The sequence below is a fragment of the Myotis myotis genome, unplaced genomic scaffold (assembly GCF_014108235.1).
Source record: "Myotis myotis isolate mMyoMyo1 unplaced genomic scaffold, mMyoMyo1.p scaffold_m19_p_8, whole genome shotgun sequence".
In the NCBI taxonomy this organism is placed as follows: domain Eukaryota; kingdom Metazoa; phylum Chordata; class Mammalia; order Chiroptera; family Vespertilionidae; genus Myotis; species Myotis myotis.
In genome coordinates this window covers 32,358,765-32,378,799 of record NW_023416390.1, presented here as the reverse complement: position 1 = coordinate 32,378,799, position 20,035 = coordinate 32,358,765, and the positions used below count along the sequence as shown (strand labels likewise).

The 20,035-nt window shown below is 47.3% G+C and overlaps 1 protein-coding gene across 2 annotated transcripts in view; it reads right to left on the bottom strand.

Moving 5' to 3' along the window:
• INPP5D (inositol polyphosphate-5-phosphatase D) overlaps nucleotides 1-20,035 on the bottom strand; it is a 95,486-nt gene that overhangs the window by 25,014 nt on the left and 50,437 nt on the right. For both annotated transcript variants that reach the window (XR_004969340.1, XM_036319530.1), the window contains exons 6-15: nucleotides 18,965-19,052; nucleotides 14,952-15,032; nucleotides 14,720-14,791; nucleotides 13,597-13,720; nucleotides 9,331-9,437; nucleotides 7,380-7,482; nucleotides 5,643-5,839; nucleotides 5,070-5,187; nucleotides 2,124-2,220; nucleotides 1,552-1,690 (exon numbers count right to left, since the gene is read on the bottom strand). Coding sequence is in view for 1 of the 2 variants with exons in the window: in XM_036319530.1 (XP_036175423.1) it covers nucleotides 1,552-1,690; nucleotides 2,124-2,220; nucleotides 5,070-5,187; nucleotides 5,643-5,839; nucleotides 7,380-7,482; nucleotides 9,331-9,437; nucleotides 13,597-13,720; nucleotides 14,720-14,791; nucleotides 14,952-15,032; nucleotides 18,965-19,052 (1,126 nt within the window). In the remaining variant the exon portion in view is untranslated. The remainder of the gene's footprint in view (nucleotides 1-1,551; nucleotides 1,691-2,123; nucleotides 2,221-5,069; nucleotides 5,188-5,642; nucleotides 5,840-7,379; nucleotides 7,483-9,330; nucleotides 9,438-13,596; nucleotides 13,721-14,719; nucleotides 14,792-14,951; nucleotides 15,033-18,964; nucleotides 19,053-20,035) is intronic.

The window sequence follows — 20,035 nt, the reverse complement described above, 5'->3', positions numbered from 1 at the left end:
CTCAGGAGGCACGCCATTGCCCGCTGCCCACTGCACCAGACCCCAGAGCCCTGGTGCTACACCAGACCCTAGCCCCCACCTGGGGTTGCTAGGTTGGTGCTGCTTAGCTCAACCATTTTTACAGGGAAAATCCTGTAATAGTGAAATGTCAACCTGATAACGTAAGTTCCTGGCTATTCCAAGTTTGCTGAGGGGCATTTTATTTTTTCATACTGTCTTTTAATATCATCTTATTAACACTTCATTAGGTAGGTAGGTATGTCTCTATTGCTCTCTCTTTGGGAACTGAGCCAGCCTATTCTAAGGCCATGAAAGGATGTGAAATCCCACTGGGCCTCTGTGATCTGGGCTGGGACCCCAGGGAGTCGGTGTGACATCCAGGGGATGTGCTGGCCTTGGAAACCAGCAGTCCTCTCTCCCAAGACTTGTTACCTCTGCTCTGGCCAATGCACTTGGTCCTCTCCTGGGGTGTGAATGGCTGTGACAGCCACTTAGACTGAGATATCCACCCCTCTCCCATCTGCCTGCTCAGTAGGAGGAAAGGGGCCATGGGAAGCACCTTGAGAGGGGAGAGGAAGTGGTCAGGGAATCACGATGGACCCCAAGCTGCTCAGTCTCTGCAGAGCCGCTGTGGCAGTGGGAGGCGGAGGCGGCTGAGGGATGTGGGACAGTGGGAAGGTCCAGGTTCAATTCCAGCTTTGTCAGTGATTGGTAACAGGCCCAAGGCCATTTCATTGGCCTGTCTGTGCCCCAGGGCTCTCTCTGCTCTGTAAAAGTAGGTCACTTTTGGCCACCACTGCCACCCCTCAAAGGATGGCAGCTAGACACGGATACAACAGGCAGTTAACCAAGGTCTCTGGGCAGATGGGCTCGGTTCTGCTCCTAGGTCTGGTTCCTGCTCCATCTTCCTTCCAGGAACACGGAAACAACCTCATCTGGTTCTAGATGCAGCCAGTGGCCATGCCTGTCCACCCCCTTCCCTCCCCGAGGGTGCAAGGCTGCATCTGTGCCACGTGGCCCTCTGACCACTGCTCACTGGACCAGGGGTGGGCATCCAACTTAGAGAATGGCTTCCCTAGGCTGGACAGTGACCTGTGATTTGCGGAGAAAATTAAGCTGACCGAGTCAGACTTCAGCCTCTCCTGGAAACCTAGGACTTGCAGGCTGAGGGGTGTGCCCCGCCAGTGGGAGGACAGAGTGGCAGAGAGGGAGTGAAGAGAGGCAGCAGGGACAGGCATGTGGGAACTAGGCATGAGCACAGGCAACCCATAAGAAAGGCGGACACTCCGCAATGGGAACAGCTTTGAGTCCCAGAGGTGGTGTAGCTGCCTTGGCCCAGCTCAGTCTGTGTGTCTCCATAGTCCTCTGCCCTGAGACAATGCAAGGGAGCCTCTGTCCCATGCAGGCCAGCCCGTCAGACACTGGTCATCCAGGCGGAAGCCCCTCACCCAGATGGAAAGCTCCCCGCCCAGGTGGGCAGCCCCAGACCCAGGCAGACAGCTCCTCACCCAGATGCGCAGCCCCAGCCCCAGTGGGTAAGGAGCTCCTTACCCAGGTGGGTAGCTCCACACGGTAGTTGAGGTCCCCGAGCCAGAAGAGGTGGGTGAAGCGGTGAGTAATGTTAAAGGGACTCAGTTTCTTGTCTCCCAGAGTCAGAAACCGGAGAATGTTCGTATAGTTTTGGTTTCGCCTGATTAAATGACAAAACAGCCATCTTAGCACAGGGCTCCCTACTCCACCATGGTGGGACATCAGAGGGGCATGGGGGGGAAGGAGGGTGGCAGGACCGAGACTTGAATTTCTGGCCCTGTTGCAGGAGACCACAGCCTGGGCCCTGGGAGCATGTGCTCAATGGGAATGTTCTAGATGGCTATCTTCACGACCCACTGGCATCTGTCAGTGTGCCCCAGGTGAGGTTCTCCCCTTTAGAAAGAAGTGGTATTCAGGTGTCTATTCGGTTAATGACACAAGAAATGTCTGCTCTGCCCTCATCCACACGGGGGGTCACTACTGAGCTGCAGTTGCCTCTGAAGAGACCACAGGGGAAGCCATTATCAGAGGCGTGAGGTCTGTCTGGGCAGGAAACCTGACACAGGCTCTCGGGAACAAATGCTATTTATTACCTGAGTTTCTTCTCGCTTCCGGAAGTCAAGTGGCTGTTGACAAACCCCAAGGAGGTTCCATTGAACATGAACGACACCCCCACGGCTCCCTTGTTCCCTGAAGAGAGGGAGAAAGAAGTCAGAATGTCAAACAGGCAAACCTGCCGCTTACCAGGACATCAAGATGAAGAAAGAGGGGCAGAAGCAGGTGTGGGAAAGTGGAAGAGAAGGAAGCAAAACAGCTTCCTGTGTGTGTGTGTGGGGGGGGGGGGGGGGCGCGCGGGAGGGCGGGGGATGCGACAGGTGACAGCCTAGAGGATGAGACTCTGCCAGGGGAGTAAGAAAGCAAGGGGATGGTCAGCAGCCTTGGGTTCTCTGAAGGGCCGAGGGAGGAGGTTGCCAGTGTAACCCATCCTGGCATCTCCCCAGTAGGGGCTCTCAGTTACCACACAGGCCATGTAGGCAGGATGCGAAAAGCAGACAGAAGCCGTGGGAAGAAGACTCAGGAGGAGGAGGAGCCAGGGGTGCGGGTGTGGCAGGGTGGGGAGTGACCTTCTACCCAGCTAACTCCAGGTTCCTGTGAGACCAAAACCTGCACCTAAACCACCTCTTTTTCTATCAGCTTTACTCTCTTCTAGACCAGCGGTTCTCAAAGTGTGTTCCCGGGCCCCGCAGCATCAGCATCACCCGGAAATGTGTGGGAAGTACACATTCTCAGGCCCTGCCCTGGACCGGCTGGATCTGGGGTGGGGTGCAGTGCTCTGGGTTTGCCGAGTCCTCTAGGTCAGGGGTAGATAAACACTGGTCCACTGCCAGCTAAAAATGGTTTTTACATTTTTAGAGAGTTGGAAGAAATCAAAAGAAGAATATTTTGTGACACATTAAAATGATGTAAAATTTAAATTTCAGAATCCATAAACAACATTTTATTGGAACATGGCCACACCCATAGACAGAGCTGAGTGGGTGCAACAGAGACCTGCAGAGCCTAAAATATTCATGATCTGACCTTTTAGAGAAAGTCTGCCAACCTCTGTTCTAGGTGATTTTGATACATGAAGTCTGAGAACCTGGTCTGCCCAATACAGCAGCTATGAGCCTACGTACAGAGCCCTTGAAACGTGGCTGATCCAAACTGAGATGAGCCCTGAGTGTCAATGACATATCGGAATTATCAGCCTTGGTAAGAAAAACAGAGTGGAAACTCTAATAATTTTCTTTATTGAATGCCTATTGAAATGGCAATCTTTTGAATGTATGAGGCTTGATAAACTTTATTATTAAAACTGACTTTGACCCTAGCTGGTTTGGCTCAGTGGATAGAGCGTCGGCCTGTGGACTGAAGGGTCTGGGTTCGATTCTGGTCAAGGGCACATGCCCAGGGTGTGGGCTTGATCCCCAGTAAGGGGCATGCAGGAGGCAGCCGATCAATGATTTTCTCTCATCATTGAAGTGATATGAAATTTAAGTTTCGGAATCAATAAACAACATTTCATTGGAACATGGCCACACCCATAAACAGAGCTGAGTGGGTGCAACAGACACTGCATGACCTGCAGAGCCTAAAATATCTCTTTCTATCTCTCTCTCCCATTTCCTTTCTCTCTGAAATGAATAAAAATATATACCTTTAAAAAATTGATTTTGCCTGTTTTCTTTAATGTAGCTAAGAGAAAATTTAAACCCCCCACTTGGCTCCCCTTCTGTCTGGGCTGGACAGCCCTGGCAGAGCATGAGCTTTGAAAGGGCCTTGGGGATAAGCCGGGACCATCTCTTTGGGAAGGGGCAGGTGGGGGAGGGGAGTGGCCCAGTAGAGACGGAGCAAGCACTAGGAAGAGGTTCCTGGGCAGTGGAAGGGCGTGGGCTTCACGAAAGGGCAGCTACTGAGACAGGAAGGAAGGAGGCACGAGGGGGTGTGGACCCAGGCAGGTGTGGTTTGTCAGCAGAAAACTTGAGAGAGCTTGTCAAGATGGATTGCAACAATTCTTCTATTTCCTGTTCTTTCTGAGACTGTCCTGTCCCTGACTCCAACCCCAGAAACCACTGGCCTCGCCCTCACCTCTGCCCTCACCCATGTGGGGCACCTGCCACACACACTCACAGACAGAATCACACAGAAAGATTCATGTGTACACTCACTTATACACCCACAGACTCACACTCATGGGGTCCTCTGCTCTTATTTCGATTCTCTGAAGCACCCCAATGAGTCCTACCAGCTCAGAGTCACATCCCACCCGAGTCAGTCTAGATCAGGGGTGGGCAAACTTTTTGACTCGAGGGCCACAATGGGTTCTTAAACTGGACTGGAGGGCCAGAACAAAAGCACGGATGGAGTGTTTGTGTGAACTAATATAAATTCAAAGTAAACATCATTACATAAAAGGGTACGGTCTTTTTTTTTTTTAGTTTTATTCATTTCAAACGGGCCGGATCCGGCCGCCCGCGGGCCGTAGTTTGCCCACGGCTGGTCTAGATCCAGATTGGGGTCGGCAACCTACACCTGTGGCCAACTCCAGCCCACAGCTTGTGTTATGAATAAAGTTTATAGAACAGCTCCTCCCATTAATTTCATGCATCTGTGTTTGTTTTTGTGTGACAGCAGTGGGGACGAGGAGTGACATATGGCCCACAAATCCTCAATTATTTACTCTCTGGTCCTTCACAGTAAATGTGCTGACCCCCTTCTAGGTCCCTGACACTCAAGGTGGGGCCTATGGATCAGCACTGACACTACCTGGTTGGAAACGCAGGAAGTCAGGCCCCACCTGACCTGCTAAGTCAGAACCTGCATGTCAGCCAGATCCCTGGAGTGCTGGTGTCGACCCAGATGAGTTTGCCCAGGACCAGGGGGTCTCAGGATCTGAGACTCTGTTTTTAATCTGGGGACATCCCAGTGGGGCCAGACAGGATGGATGGGCATGTTGGCAGGAGCCTGCTATGAATAAGATGGCCCTCTCTGCTCACCCAGAGTGTTGGCGATGCCCGTCTTCACGTTGTCGGTGCAGATGTGGCTGATCCGGTTCTCGTGCTCGGGCTTGGCCAGCACCACAATGCGAATGTTCCAGAGGGTGTGGATGGCGATCTGATGGGGAGGACAATGGTGTGACTCTCGGCCAGGGCCCAGGGCGTACTGCTTGACCCCGGAGCAAGAGATTCACACCTAGTCCTCACCTCCCAGGTGTGGAGTTCCCTGCCTGTAAGCCCTAAACTTTGGGAGACTCCTAAGGATGTCCCACAGGTGACACAAAGTATCTTAAAGATGAGAGCCGGGACTGACGAAGTTTCAATGAAGTAAAGCACAGGTAAGGCAGAGAGAGGAACCTGTCACTTTCAGCAACACCCATGGGCCCCATCAATTTCTGAATACAGGTTCCCTTCTCTGGCCCTGGAAGGTAGGGGAGAACCACTGAGCACCGGGGCAACTTTGTAAGTTGACAGTTGACATGCTGAGCCCACCATTGCCTCTAAGATGTCCTGGCTGGCCTTGCAAAGCCCACTCCCCTGGAGTCCCAGCTGGGGCCGTGGCCAGCTGCTCACCATTTTAAAAGTAATGCTGGTGATTTCTTGCAGGGAGTTTTTGAGTATCTCTAGCCACTCCTTCTCCCCCAGGGGGTCCTCCTGGGTGCCAATCACGTAGATGTCGTGGGGGATGTAATCAGCAGAGTCATCCCGCGTCTTCCCCTGCCCCTTGGAGAGAAACCAGGACGTGATCTTCTTGGGAGGGGGGGCGTTACCTTCAACAGCAAAACCCAACACCAAGTGAGTCACAGGCACATCAGAAGAATTCAAACAGAGGTGGGGGAAGGATTGGGGTGGGGGAGTCACACAGACATGAAAACCATTCAGGCCACCCAACAAAATACCTTAGATGGAGAACTAGTCACTATCATCCCCAGATACATTTCTTTTTAAAGATAATGTGAAGTTTCAAGGACTAGAAACATAGAAGATTCCACATGGTGTCTTGAACTAGTTGCACATGAAATCAAACACCAGCTGGTCTTTGAAGCCACATTGGGAACTGAGAAACAGTACTTGAGGAATATACATTCTGTTGTCAAGATGACCCCGAAAGCTGACAGGTTTGGGGGTTGGAGACAACAATGGCTTCCTCTAGCCCACGGTTGGGAGACAACAATGGCTTCCTTGCAAAAGAGAGATCTCAGCCAAGGTCTGATGTGAGGGTGTTAGCCAGAGAATCAGGATGAGTGTGTAGACGCCCCTTCACTCCCTCCTTTCCCGATGCTGCTGGGAGACTATCCACTGCTTCAGGCCGGGGTGGGCCTGACTCTGTTCCAGACCAGGTTGGGGAGATAGACACCCAGTTAAGTTAGAATTTCAGATAAACAACAGATAATCTTCAGAATAAGTATATCCCATGCAATATCTGTTTGTCTGAAATTCAAATTTAATTTGGCATCCTATATCTACTTAATTTTCATTTTGAGCTGAATACTCACATTAAATATATAATTTACGGTTAGTATATAAATATATATTAGTATATAAGTATATAGTACATAGCTAGTATACATCTAGAACTTATTTCTAGCTGCAGAGTTATACTAAATATTTAGTAAAATTTACATTCAGCATATAATATTTATATATTTGGTATATAATATATATTTATGTATAAATATATACATTTAGTGAAATATATAGTTAGTATTCATAGGGTGTCCCAAAAAATGTATACATACTAGGTCTGTAGATTCTACTACATTTTGAAAATGAAATACGTTTTAATAAATACTGCCTTTATAATTATTCAAAGTGTGTATACATTTTTTCTGGGACACCCTGTACTAGTATGTATGCATTTCTAGGTAAACACCTATACCAAAAAATTATTTGTTATTTACATGAAATTCAAATTTAATTGGGCATCTTCTCTCTCTTCTCTCGCTGTCTCTCTCTCTCTCTCTGGCAATGCTACTCAAGGAAGTTCTTTCTTTCTTTAGGTCTGGGGCCCCTTGGTGGGCTGCCTAAGACTGGCAGGTGTCCAAAAGCCCCTTCACCTACACATGAAGATTCTTTACCTAATATTCTCCAACTTAGATACACAATGTAACCCACTGCAGTGGCTCTTGGGGTATAAGTCCCAGGACTCGCCCCCTTACCCATTGTCTCAGGAAAATGCTAGAAGGGAGGCTGTGCAGGTGGGCTGGGGTCGGCGAGACGGGTTCCCCACCCCCCCTTTTGAGGATGCTGGATGCAGGAAGCAGAACCCAAGGGGAGGCGACAGGAGGGAGGGGAGGCAGCTGGACCTACCCATGTTCCAGGTGCCGATGAAGATGGTGATCATGTCGGGCTCCGGCTGCTCCGAGTGCTTGTTTTTCATCTGCTGCAGGAGCTGGCAGAAGCCTTCTCTCTTCTAGGGATTGAAGGGCAGACAGACTCAGAAAGGCCTCTGCACCCGCACATTACACTCTCACAGTGCTTGGCCAGCTTCAGGAAAACTGGGAGGCACACAAATCAATCCGCACTTCCAGGCGGGCAATGGGGAAATGGATCCCAAGACTAAGAAAGTGGCTGTTCTGTGACCAGCCGTGCCGCGGCAGGGACCAGACTCCAGGAGAATATTCAGGAACTGGACAAGGGCCCCACCATGTCGAGGAACTATAGCATGTGTTTCAATATGGAAAAAATGAGAAACAGCCTTAATGTCCAATCTTAGGAAATGAATTCATAATGGTATTCTGGGTTATCCACACACTAGAATACTATAGGGTTCAAAAATTGTGGTGCAGAAATACTTTGTCAAGAAGGATAGATGGGCAAATATATTGTTAAGTATAAAAAGCCTGTTGACAAAACAATATGAATAGCATCATTAAAAAATATATTTTATTGATTTCAGAGAAGAAGGGAGAGGGAGAGAGAGAGATAGAAACATCAATGATGAAAGAGAACCATTGCCTCCTGCCTGCTCCCTACCGGGGGTTGAGCCTGCAACTCGGGCATGTGCCCTTGACCAGAATCAAACCCGGGACCCTTCAGTCCACAGGCGGATGCTCTATCCATTGAGCTAAACCAGCTAGGGCAGCATCATTACATTTTTATAAAAAAACACAAAACCTACCCTGAAATATATTGTCCAAGGTTTACTAGTGGTAGACAGGCATTTCTATTTTAAATGTCTTGCTTATTTGTAACTTTTCCACTAATGAGACTAGATGACTTATATAACGAAAGATAATTTAAAGTGAAGAAACTAATTGAATAGAATATAGGAAGGCTGTCAGAGCCTCCTTAGTAGTCTTTATTTTGTTATCCCGGAAACCTGCCTTTAGTTTGGGATACTCAAAATTTAGAGCCTCAGTTTACTGCTATGTCTCAACCCTTCTGAGCTTGCAGCATTGGGTAGCACTGGTTTTAGGACCTATGTCCCTGTGCCCAGAAGGATGCCCAGCCAGGCCTTCCATCATCTGTCTGGCCCCACTTTTTTGTTTCTCCCAGCCCCTTCCCTATCATTCCTCATAGTCCTCCCCATCCTCTTGGCCAGTTTTGGGCACCCTCAGATCCCGCCCCCCACTGGCTTCCCACCAGCTCAACCCTGCCATGTCACCCAGAGGGCACTGTGAACCTATACTGGGAGCCCTTGTCCCTGAGCCTTACCACAGTGCCAACGTGTGACCAGCTGACACCGGATGCCCTGGGAGCCCTTTGTGTCCTGCCTCATAGGCTACAATGGTGGGTTTCAGCACCTGGTTGGTATGTCAGAGGTGAGATCAGGTCACAGAGAACCCTGCCCATGCGATGTCCAAAGTCCCCGAGTATCCCCATTGGCCTGCATTACCTCTCACTCCAAGAGCCAGTCCTAACAGGCACCTTACTTCTGGAAAACTGAGAGGCACACAAATCAATTCGCACTTCCAGGAGGCCATGTGTAGAAATGGAAAGAGCAAGGGTTGGGACTCAGGTTTAAGTATGAGGTGCCCCAGAACACTTCCTAGTACAGCTCAGGGAAGCTAACGGCCTCCCAATGGGGCTGGGTAAACACAGTAATAAAAGATGCATCCTCTTGGGCAGACAGTGTGAAGGAGGGGAAAGACGATGGGGCTGTGACTGCTCAAATCCCAGCTGGGCTCAGCTTTCCTAGGTGGAAAATGGGTTGTGAGAACTGAGTGAGCTCTCGGTACGAACTTCTAGGCACAGAGCCGGTCTTGGAAAACATGCATCCCTCATTCCCCTCTCGGCTATCTTAGTAATCACCACTTACTTTGGAGTCAGCAAAAACATATTCCTTCCGCACGGTCTTCTCCTTCTCTGTTTCCACCAAAATCACCAACTTGTTCAGAAACTTCTGAGACTTGATGAGCTGCAGGACTTAAGAGAAATGCAAGTTCACTTATTCATTCACCTACTCATCACCCGCTATGTACAGAGTGTCCACTACATTCTGGCATCTGACCATCCACAACCCTGACTCTCCCATCCTCAGGCAGAGCACCAAATGTGTGCCTAGTTTCCCAGGTCCCTTTGTCCCTGGCTGCTCTTCCAGGGAGAAACTCATGCTTAGAATGAGTGGCAAGAGGTGGCCTGGTCGGAGCAGAGAGAGCGTGACTATCGTCTTCTCGTCTTCCTCCCTTTTCCCCCTTTCTTTATTTCTTTATCCTCCTCCCTATCTCCTTTCCTACTTTTGCTTTGCTTTTAATTTATAACTAAATTAACATGTTTTATTTCTATCAATGATTAAAAGACTCAAGTTGTTCTATAAGATTTGTACATATAATAGTAACCCTCCATCTCACCTCCCTTTAATGTTCTGCTTCCTAGAAACAACCACTTTCAATTCTCTTAATGGGTTCTTTTGGAATTTTACTCCATCTCTAAATAACATGTCTATATTGATATTTCCTGGTGTTTCAGATTAAAATATTTCAATATTTCCTTTGCATATTGACTTCACACTATGGAAGATGACGGTTTAGCTCTCTTTCACACATACAGCCTGTCCCCCCCCCCCCCCCCACCATCCCCCTGCCCCCACCAATTCATAATGCCGGTCCCCCCATCATCTTTCCAATAATTATATCATAATTATGGCTGGGTAACTAGTCAGTGTTTTGTATTGTGACTATAAAAATGCTACCGACAGAGAGGTCCTGATTGTTTCTCTACACAGATTTTTGTTTTTTCCTGGAATTAATGATCGCCATGTTTTTTCATTGGTCCTAACTTTGTAACTCTCTTTTCCACATGATCAAGCACTTTTTATCAATTTTATCATCCTGGGGGAGCCTCTCCCAGAGCCTCTGGGCCTTCTCTTCCCTAGACAGGTGATCTCTGGACACATAGCCATTACCTTAGGCCTTCCTTATTCATCATCTAAGAACCCATTCACCTGTCTCTCTTGTATTACGTCCCATTTTTTTGGATCTCGTGTCTTCCTCTTTCTTGGTTTATGCCCTCATTTTGGTAGAGCAACATCTCTAGTAGCTTCCCAAGAAAGAGGGAATAGGTGATAAACGTTTGGAGGCCTCGCATGTCTGAAAACTTTACCCTCACGCTTCACTAACAGAACCCTAAGCCTGAAATAATTTTCCTCAGACCCTGGAGGCCTTGTCTCATCATCTCTAGCTTATAGCGTTGCTACTGAGCAACTCAGTGTTGTTCTGATCTGCCTGCGTGCGTGAGTTCACACAGTAGGCCTGACTGGTATCCTTGGAAAGCCTGCTTTCTAGGTGGCCCTGGGCTGGCATCTGGAACTTGGATTTGGGGAGGGGTCCCAGCATTTGCTGAGCTGCTAAGAGCAGCTCACGGTGCCTACGTGGTACGAAGAACATAGTTTAGCCTGAACCCCTGCTCTCCTCCTAGGAGTCTGAAATTTGGGTAAGTGCCAGGCAAGAGAGTGTCTACATGACCAGCTCCAGTAAAAGTCCTGGACCTGAATCTCTTATGACTTTCCCTGGTAGACAGCTCTTCACATGTGTGTTCACACCTCATTGCTGGAGCAACTGTGTGTCCCATGGGACTGCACCAGGAGCAGACCCCTGAGAATCACTGAACCTGGAGGTGACCTTGGGGACCCCAAACACAGTCTGTAATTCTATCTTCTGCGTTTAAGTTTTCAGGATCTTTTCTTTTAATGCAGTGCTGTAAGCATTCCCAATGTTGTGTGTGTATCAGGGTAGAACAATTTCCTTTGTTGTGCTGGGCACTTGATGGACCGTTCCCATCTGGAAACTGGTGTTGTTCAGTACTGAGATTTTTCTTAAATTATTTCTTTAATAAATTTTCTCACTCTCCATTTTCTCTTATTGACACGTTATTTTGATAATGAACCTACTAAGTGGTCTTCTAATTTTAAAAAATCTCTTCTATTATTCCCTCACTTTGTCCATTTGTTCTACTTTCTGGGAGCTTTCCTCAACTTTATCTTACCACCTTCAAGTTTTTTTTAAAAATATGCTTTTATTGATTTTAGAGAGAGGGAGGGAGAGAGAGAGAAAAAAACATCAATGAGATTGGCTGTCTCCCGCATGCCCCATACTGGGGATCGAGCCCGAAATCTGGGCCTGTGTTTTGATCAGGAATCGCACAGTGCTCAACCAACTGAGCCAACCACACTGCCAGTTACAAAAGCCACCTAAACACACAGCCACATGAACTGTGGCATTTCACTGGTCTAGAGCTCACTCATTCATTCACTCAGTATATATCTATTGATCACTTACTCTGTGCTAAACACTGTTCTAAACTGGTGGTAAATAGGTCAGTGCCCACAAGACAACATCTCCAGCCCTGACTTTGGCATTTAAGGCCCTGCCCCACATCTGGGACCCCATTTCTTTCTGCTCCTCTCTTTAGGGCCACAAGTAACATGTAATTCCCCTAATAGCCTGCTCTATTCCTTGCACATGCCAATGTCTTAGTCCAAGTGCCCTCCCTGCCTCATGCTTGGTGAACTAATTCTTCAAAGCCCAGACAGAGCTATCTCTGTGGTATGAAGCCGCCTTGCACCACCCAACAGCTGAGCTAATCAATCCTCCTGCTAGGCCAACCCTGCCTCTGACATACATTCTAAAACAAGCTCACATGTCAGCTTCCACCTTGAAATTGCTAATTCTTTGAAGGAAAGTCTATAAGTCAGATCTGGCCTTTGGAAGATGTTCAGAAAAAAAAGTCTTTGAATTAAGCTGACAAGACTTCACAGTGCTTTTCAGAATCCTGGGAGGTATTTCTTTCAACCCAGAAACCTCAAGGGTTTTTTTTTTTAGAACAATCAGGCACTCTTTGATAATCTCTTCACTCATGGTAGGTTTCTCCTTCCTCTTCTCAGAGTTGGGACCGCCCTTTCAGTTTTAACTCACTTTCTGTGACAGGTAAGAGGAAAGTATGGCTTTAAGCTGATCACTTTCAACACAGTCCTCTCCTGCTCAAACGCTCAATAAATCCCCATCTCTCCTGCCCAACTCGGCAGTGGACAGAGTGGTCCTGCCAAACTCTGTGGTCTCAACTCTGCGTGAGTATGACGGCCTGTCACGGTCATGTCTAAGGACTTCATTCCTGATCCATCTTCGCTGCTCTATTCTGCCTTCCTCACAACTACCCTGGATGTTTTCCTTCACAGCACTTAGTCAATAGCTGACATCATTGTGTTGAGAGACAGGATGGGCAAAAGTAGGTTTACACTTGTGAGTATGCAAAATAGAGTTTAATCTTGTATTATTATTGTTCATTAATTATTGTATTGTATTTAATATGAACAACTGTAAACCTACTTTGCCCCACCCTGTATTTTGAGTATTTATGGTCACTCAACACTCTGGAATGTAAATTCCGTGTGGGTAGAGGCCTTGGATCCCCAGTGCTTGGCCCACAGTAACTTGCCTATAATCATCTGGTATGTGAACATTTCCCATTGTACTGATGAGTTTACTTGATGGTATAAAGCCTCGGGTGTTGTGAGTGGCTCCTATATGCTAGACTCCTAAGGAGCCTTACATGCAGATAATTCAGTTAATCCTTATCAACCTATTTCACAGATGAGGAAACTGAAGTCCAGTGCAGTTAAATTGTCTAAGGTCACACAGCTGCTAAGAGGCAGCGCTGGGATGTGAATTTGAACAGTTTGGTTTCAGAGCCCATGCACTTGAAACTGTCTCTCAGTCTCTGTTACACTAACGATGCCGCCTGATTCAGGCCAGAGCCCTTACGCATGCAGGGCTCTGGACCAGGCCCTGGGAGATGACTGTATGCATCAACCTGGCCCCCACTGGGGAGGAATGCATCACAGAGCTGCCACATGTCCCCAGGATTCAGAGGAAGGAGGCGGAATGGACAGGGAAGGCCTCAGGAAGGAGGGGCCCTGAGAGGTGGGTCCTAGAGCTGGGTGGGGGGTTCCACAGGCAGGATGGGGCAGAGGGTATCCTAGCATAGGGGTGGCATGTGCCTGGCAGGACGTGCATCCCCAGCCGCCTGTTGCTGACCAGTCGTCAGTAAGAGCACTAACAGATGAGCATTATGGGTGTGAGGGTCTTACTTTTCTTGTGGCTGTAGAACTTGTCCTCAGAACCATCCTTGGACTTCTTAATGATCAGTTTCCCAGTCTCAACATCAACTTTGAGCTGCAATTTCTGAGGAAGCGCCAGAGACTCTGACTTCACCTATGAAGAGGAGGAGAAGAGAAAGGAAGGATTAGGGGAGGGGAAGAAGAGTGGGGAGAGATGTAGGTTATCACTTCTCTGTCCAGGCTTTCATGAGCTCCTCATCCATATGGCTGGGCAGCCCTTGGCCAGTTCAGCCTCGGTGTCCCATATTGGGCCACCTGGTTTCTATTTCTAAGCCTCCCTTGCCCAGGGTCATGCACCCAGGTTTCCACTGGCAGCTCCCAAGAATTGCTAAAATGTGGCCAGTCTGCTGTGTGCACATTAGTTCTTCTACCAACAGGTTTGGTGGAGGAAATAGATGAACTACTGGAAAATTATTCATTCACTGCCTAGTCTGACAACACTCATTAATTTGATGTTGTCTACTTTCAGGAAGGATTTTACTAATAGAATTAAGCTCCTGAGCCTTGTTACAACTAATAATTGAACATTGATTGATAACAATTAAGAAAAATACAATTGCCATGCTCAGAAGATAGAATTATCATCAGGATTAGAAAGGATGTTGTGGGGAGGACATCTTGGGACCTCTCGTTCTGTGCTTCTGAATATGGGACCAGGGCTGCAATGGATGCATCAGAATCTCTGGGGATAATTAAGAAAAACAAATTTCTGGGCTGGAGCCTGTGGCTTTTAACTCACTCACTCCTGGGGAAATCATGGGTTATGCATTTCCCCCCTAATCCTCCCTTAAGGCACTATGCAGCCAGTTTGAAGGTCCCACTTGATGTCACTCACTACCCCTGTTGAGGACAAAGTTTAAGTCATCTTGGGCCAAGAGAATCTTTCCTGAGGAGCCTCCCCATGAAGGAGATTCCACAGATTCATATGGCACCCATTCTAAAGCTGAAACATCTTCACAGGTGGCTCCACTGATGGCTAATCTCAGTTGCTGGGCTCCTTGACCTTGTACAGGTGAGCCCAAAGCCCTCCTTCCACAGGGAAGAGAATGTCCCTCAGCCTCCAACTGCAAAGCACAAGGACACAGCCACTTACCTCAAAGGTGACTGGAGGGATGAGGGAACGCCGGTGGGAAGACTCAGGTCCCTCATGCAGCAAGGCCTTGACCTGTGGGCATAAATGTACAAAGCCATTGAGGCTGGGAGGCGAAGGGAAGGCAGCATCTTTGAGGCAGTCAAAGGGAGCACAGTCTGCATTTTCTGAGCAAAGAGGGGACCAACGAGATGCCAAGAGAAGCTGTAGGAACCCCTCTCCCCTCCCCAAGTACCTTATCTTCAATAGAGGACAGTAGACTTGTCAGTTGGCTGAGCTTGGTCACCATGTTGATCGGATTAGCCTCACCAGGCACCTGGGAGATGAGGAAACAAGCAAAGAAGGACACAGTCACAGAGGACCTGTCACTGAGAGGTGTAACACTCAGCGCTTTCCAGGCCTCATCTCATTTCATCCCCTAACAACCCCAGGAGTACTGTTATTATCCCCCTTTGCAGATGAAGAAATCAAGGATATTTCCAATCACCTACATGTATCATGGCCAAAAAATAAGTCATTTTTCCTTCCCTCTAAATCTGCTTCTCCCCAGAGTTTCACACCTCATCCACTAATTTGCTTAAACAAAACTCTAGGATTGGCCTTGACTATTACCTTCCTCTTCCTACGTCTACTGCATCGCTGCTCCTGCTCTACTCACAAAATAGAGCCACCCTATTGCTGAAAGCCCTAGACTAGTTGCTTCCCACCACAGGGAAACTGCTTACCCTGCCCTCAGAGACCATATAATCTAATCCTCCATGCCCAGACACTGTCAGCCTCACTTCTGACCTTCCCATGGCCTTAAGCTACACTTTCTGAGGAATCCCCAGAGACATGAATTTCATCTGGGAAGGCCATCCCCTATCACTCAGGTCCCAGGTCCACAAAGAGGTCTTCCCTGACCACGCTAAAGTAGCCAGCCACAGTCATCTCTACCAAATCACCCTGCTTTGTTGCATATCAATCACCACAATCATTTATTTGTTCACTGTTTCCCCTGCTAGGAAGCAAGCTCCATGAGAATTGGGACTAGAGTGCTCTGTTCAGTGCTGCAACCTTGGGGCTTGGAACAGTGCCTGCCCAGGGAAGATGCTCAGTACAATTGTTCAAGGTGTACTTGAGGCCCAGAGAGCTGAAGTTACTTGTTGGAAGTCGCACAGCTAGTGAATGGCACAGCAGGACTTGAATCCTGTTGACCTGGCACCAAATCCACAGTCTCAAGCATTTATTCCCAGAACAAACTTTTCTAAAGCATCTATTCTGTGCCAGACACACTGCCAGTGCTGCAGGTATAGAGTTAATAAGACACCCTGCCTCCCCACTCCGCCCCCCGGAAGTAGAATGAGAGTCAAACATATGCATGATTAATTGAATACCAAGCAGAACAGAACCAGGGTTATCTCCAACCAAGTGCTGCCTTTTGACCCCACCCTTTGCTTTTGACCTCAATTTCCGACCCAGCCACGTTATATACTACTTCTGCCATCAGTAATCAACCATCACTCCATCACCACCATCTGCAGCATCACCATCACTCCCCTCCCCACCATGACCACTGTCATCTCCATCAGCACCATCACAACCACCTCCAACCAGTAGCCACACCCCCACCACAACTATCACCATCATCATCACACCTACCAACACTTTCTCTGACTGCTTTGGTCAATAGATGAGACAGTTTAGGATCCCCTTGTTTTAAGGGTTTTCCCATAAAGGATTGAAAAGATAACAGATTTTAACCCCCTTATCCTCCCTCTTGGACACTTGGAATTACCTGCTTGCTACCTGGGATAGTCACCTGGCTGTCATTTTTTCTTCCCTCTAAGTAGCAGTTTTAGGCTGGTGTTTTTCACTCTCTTGCTGAATCTGTGTCTTTTGGAGCAGGTTTGGCAAAAACTCACAGACTATAAATGAAGTTCCTGACAAACCGGGGGTGAGTTCTTGGACTGGAAGGTGTGAGAATGATGCTGGAGCTTTGTCCATAGGTCTGAGTCTTATTCAGTGGAACGCACAGGAGGATCCAATGAGTTCTTACAACACTGTTCAAATCCATCTTAATTTGAACATATTCACTCATCTAATCTGCATGTATATTTATTCTTATAATCCTTATTCTGCAGGTGGGGAAGTTGAGTCAAAGTGATGAGTCACCTTGTCCAAGGTCACACAGCTAGTGTCCCCCGGAGATTTGAATGCAGATCTAACCCAGTGGTGGCAATTTTGCCCCCCAGGGGACATTTGACAAGTCTGGAGACACTGGGGTTGTTGCAACTAGGGTATGCTAATGGTGTCTAGTGGGTAGGATGTGTGAACAACCAATAATGCCACAGCATAGTCCCCCACAATAAAGAATGATCCAGCCAAAATGTCACTAGCCTGGGTGTTGAGGACATAATTCACAGCTCTGCCTAGAAGTGGGTGAATTGGTCTGAGTGCCACCTGTGGGTTTACATAAATTGACGAGTTATTTCACTTTGCTTTTCAGTTGACTTTTTAAAGGAGGGTGTGGGCTCCAAAGTCAATGACTCTTCTTTCTCACATAGGGCAGACTCGGGTCTTTCCTCAACCTTCAGGCCAGCAGTCATTTTAATAATGTTACATTTTGTACCCCCCAGGCAGTCTCAAATAAATTCTACACAGGGGTCCAGGAGTCTTGCCCACCTAAAAGCAAGGGTCTAATGTTGGTAAGAGTCCAGCACACTCAGATGGCTCACATGTGCAATTTCACTTAGCGCTTTGTGGGTGTAAATCTTTCTGGTCCAATTTCCACAACATACTGTACATACTGTTCCACCATTTACTTGAAGGAGTCCTATTCTCCTCTGTGCCCCCAAAAGTAGGAGATAACTCTCCCTGGAGAGACAGGTGCCCTCCCTGCTCCTGAAGGCTGAGACAAACCTTATGATATCTGGGAATCCGGAATGAGAGAGCTGTGTCAACAAGCCTATCTCACCTGAGCCCAAGCCCTGCTTACATTCATTTTATTTTATTTTATTTTATTTTATTGCTTAAAGTATTACAAAGAGTAGTATATATGTCTCCTTTTTTTCCCCCTTGACTTTCCCCCAGCCTCCCCTACCCCGCAGTGTTTTGTGTCCATTGGTTATGCTTATATGCATGCATATATTCCTTTTAATAAGCAGTGACTTTCTCTGTCTTGTCAATTTCTCACAAATGTGTTTTTCTAAAAACTATAAAAAGGTGCCTAGTTTGATCATTTCTTTGAGCCTCATTTTATAATCTGAGCATCTCACTGTGGCTTTCCCATATGCATGTATCAAATTGTTTTTTTCTCCTGTTAATCTAGTCTTGTGTCAATTGTATTATTTTATTACTAGTCCAGCAGTTAAAAACTAAAGAAGGGTAGAAGGGAGTGAATGCTCTCCCTTCCCTAATAATGCAAATGGCCAAATAGTCTTTCAGAAAATCCATTTCCATTCCAGCGGTGTGGACAGGTGAGCCCTTGTGAGTTCCTGGTCCCCACACAGCCAAACCCTGACTTCACCAATCAGCTCTTTGTGTATCTGATATGCAAGAACACACATTCCTCGTTTTGAATGTCATTTTCTGGTTACTAACGAGGTACGGTCGAACATCTTTTCATGTGTATGTTGGCCATTCCAAGTTCTTCAGTAAAACAGTCTTCCTTATATCCTTTCTCCATTTTAAAAAGTGGGTTGTTTTGACTGAATTATTTATAGACTTGAAAAAAAATACATGTTAATCCTTTGTCTTTTATCTTGGCTGCAAGTACTTTCTCTGAGATACTAGTTTCCTTGTTTTTAATTCTGCAGATGGCACTTCTTGTCACACAGATCTTTGCTCAAAGGACACCTGGTCTTGGCCCCCAGCTAGGCCGGGAGCAGGTGACTGTGGTGGGAGGGAGGTGCATGTACTCCTTGCTCTTCCTGGGGCAAAGGCAGGATCAAGAATTTAGGCACCTCATGTGTTTCTTTAGGTTTCTGAAGAAAATGTTGGGAAGAGGCCCTGCCACCTTATTTAGTACTAATAAGTCCTTTTGCTGATGGGTGCATAATTTAAAATCTTTATTTCTCAAATCAAAATCAGGCAGTGGGAAATGCCTTAGGGGGGTGGTGTGTGTGGGGGGATGGGCAGAGTTCTGTGGCTCTCACCCTTCACCCACAGCATACTCTGACAGTCCAGCCATCTGGACTCTGGCAACCTCGATAACCCACCCCCAACCCCAGTTTATCAAACTCATCTTTCCAACCCACAAAGCCTTACCTGAGGCCGTGGACGGAGGCCCGGGGAGAGCTGCTGGTCAAACAACCTCTGCAGAGACTCCAGGGAGGGAAGGGTCCGGGTGACTTCTCTGGGGGCAGGGGACAAGGTGAAGGTCAAGGATTAGTGAGGACTCCAGTGTAGGAGACTCTGGCTCCATCTGAGCCCTGTCTGGCAAAGGCAAGAATCCAACCCAGAAGAACAAGCCCCTGCAAAGATGCAGGCCTGCCCATCCCCCAGACCTCCACTCCTTCCCATCCCACACCCGGCGGCGGACCAAACTGGAGTTGTGATTTGTAGACCTGATTTACCTCTGCTTAGTCATACAAGGCCTGTAGAAAATTTTGATCTAGAATCTCAAAACTACTTTGAAATCATTTAGTAACCCATGGTTCCAACATTTACTGTTACTAAGAATCACATACACACACACACACACACACACACACACACACACACAGTCACACACATATACCTGTGTTAAAAATGCAAATTTCTGGGTCCCAACCTGATTTGGTCTGGAATCTGCATTTTAAATATGTGCCCCAGGCCTCCCTGTGCTGGAAATCTGTGCTTCCTGGTTCAAGTCCCGTCCTCCAAGCTCAGATGGACACCCAGAGAGACTTTCCTTGGCCTGATCCTTGATGAGCCAATACTAGAGCTTTATGGATTCTTCCTTCCTTTCTCATCTTTTTCAATTGTTGTCAGCATGGTGGGCAGACAATTTTGAGTTCTACTTTTCACTTACTTCACCAAAAACTGTTAATGTTTTTACAAATTTGACATTCTAGTGGTTTCCAAATAATCTATGGGCTAAATGTGCCCAAATTATTGTAGATATTTAGATTATTTTAAGATCTTGGGGATCATAAATAAAGGCTTCTCTGAACAGCTTTGTTCATATAGCTTTTCCTTTCTTATTCTCAATTGCAATTTAAGGATAACCAGAGATTACAGCGCTTGATCAATATTTCTAAGCCTTTGAGTCATAGTATCAACTATAAGGTCATCAGCACTGTCCAAGCCAGATGTGCTGTCCGAATTCCTTCAATTAATTTTCTTTTCTCTCTCTCA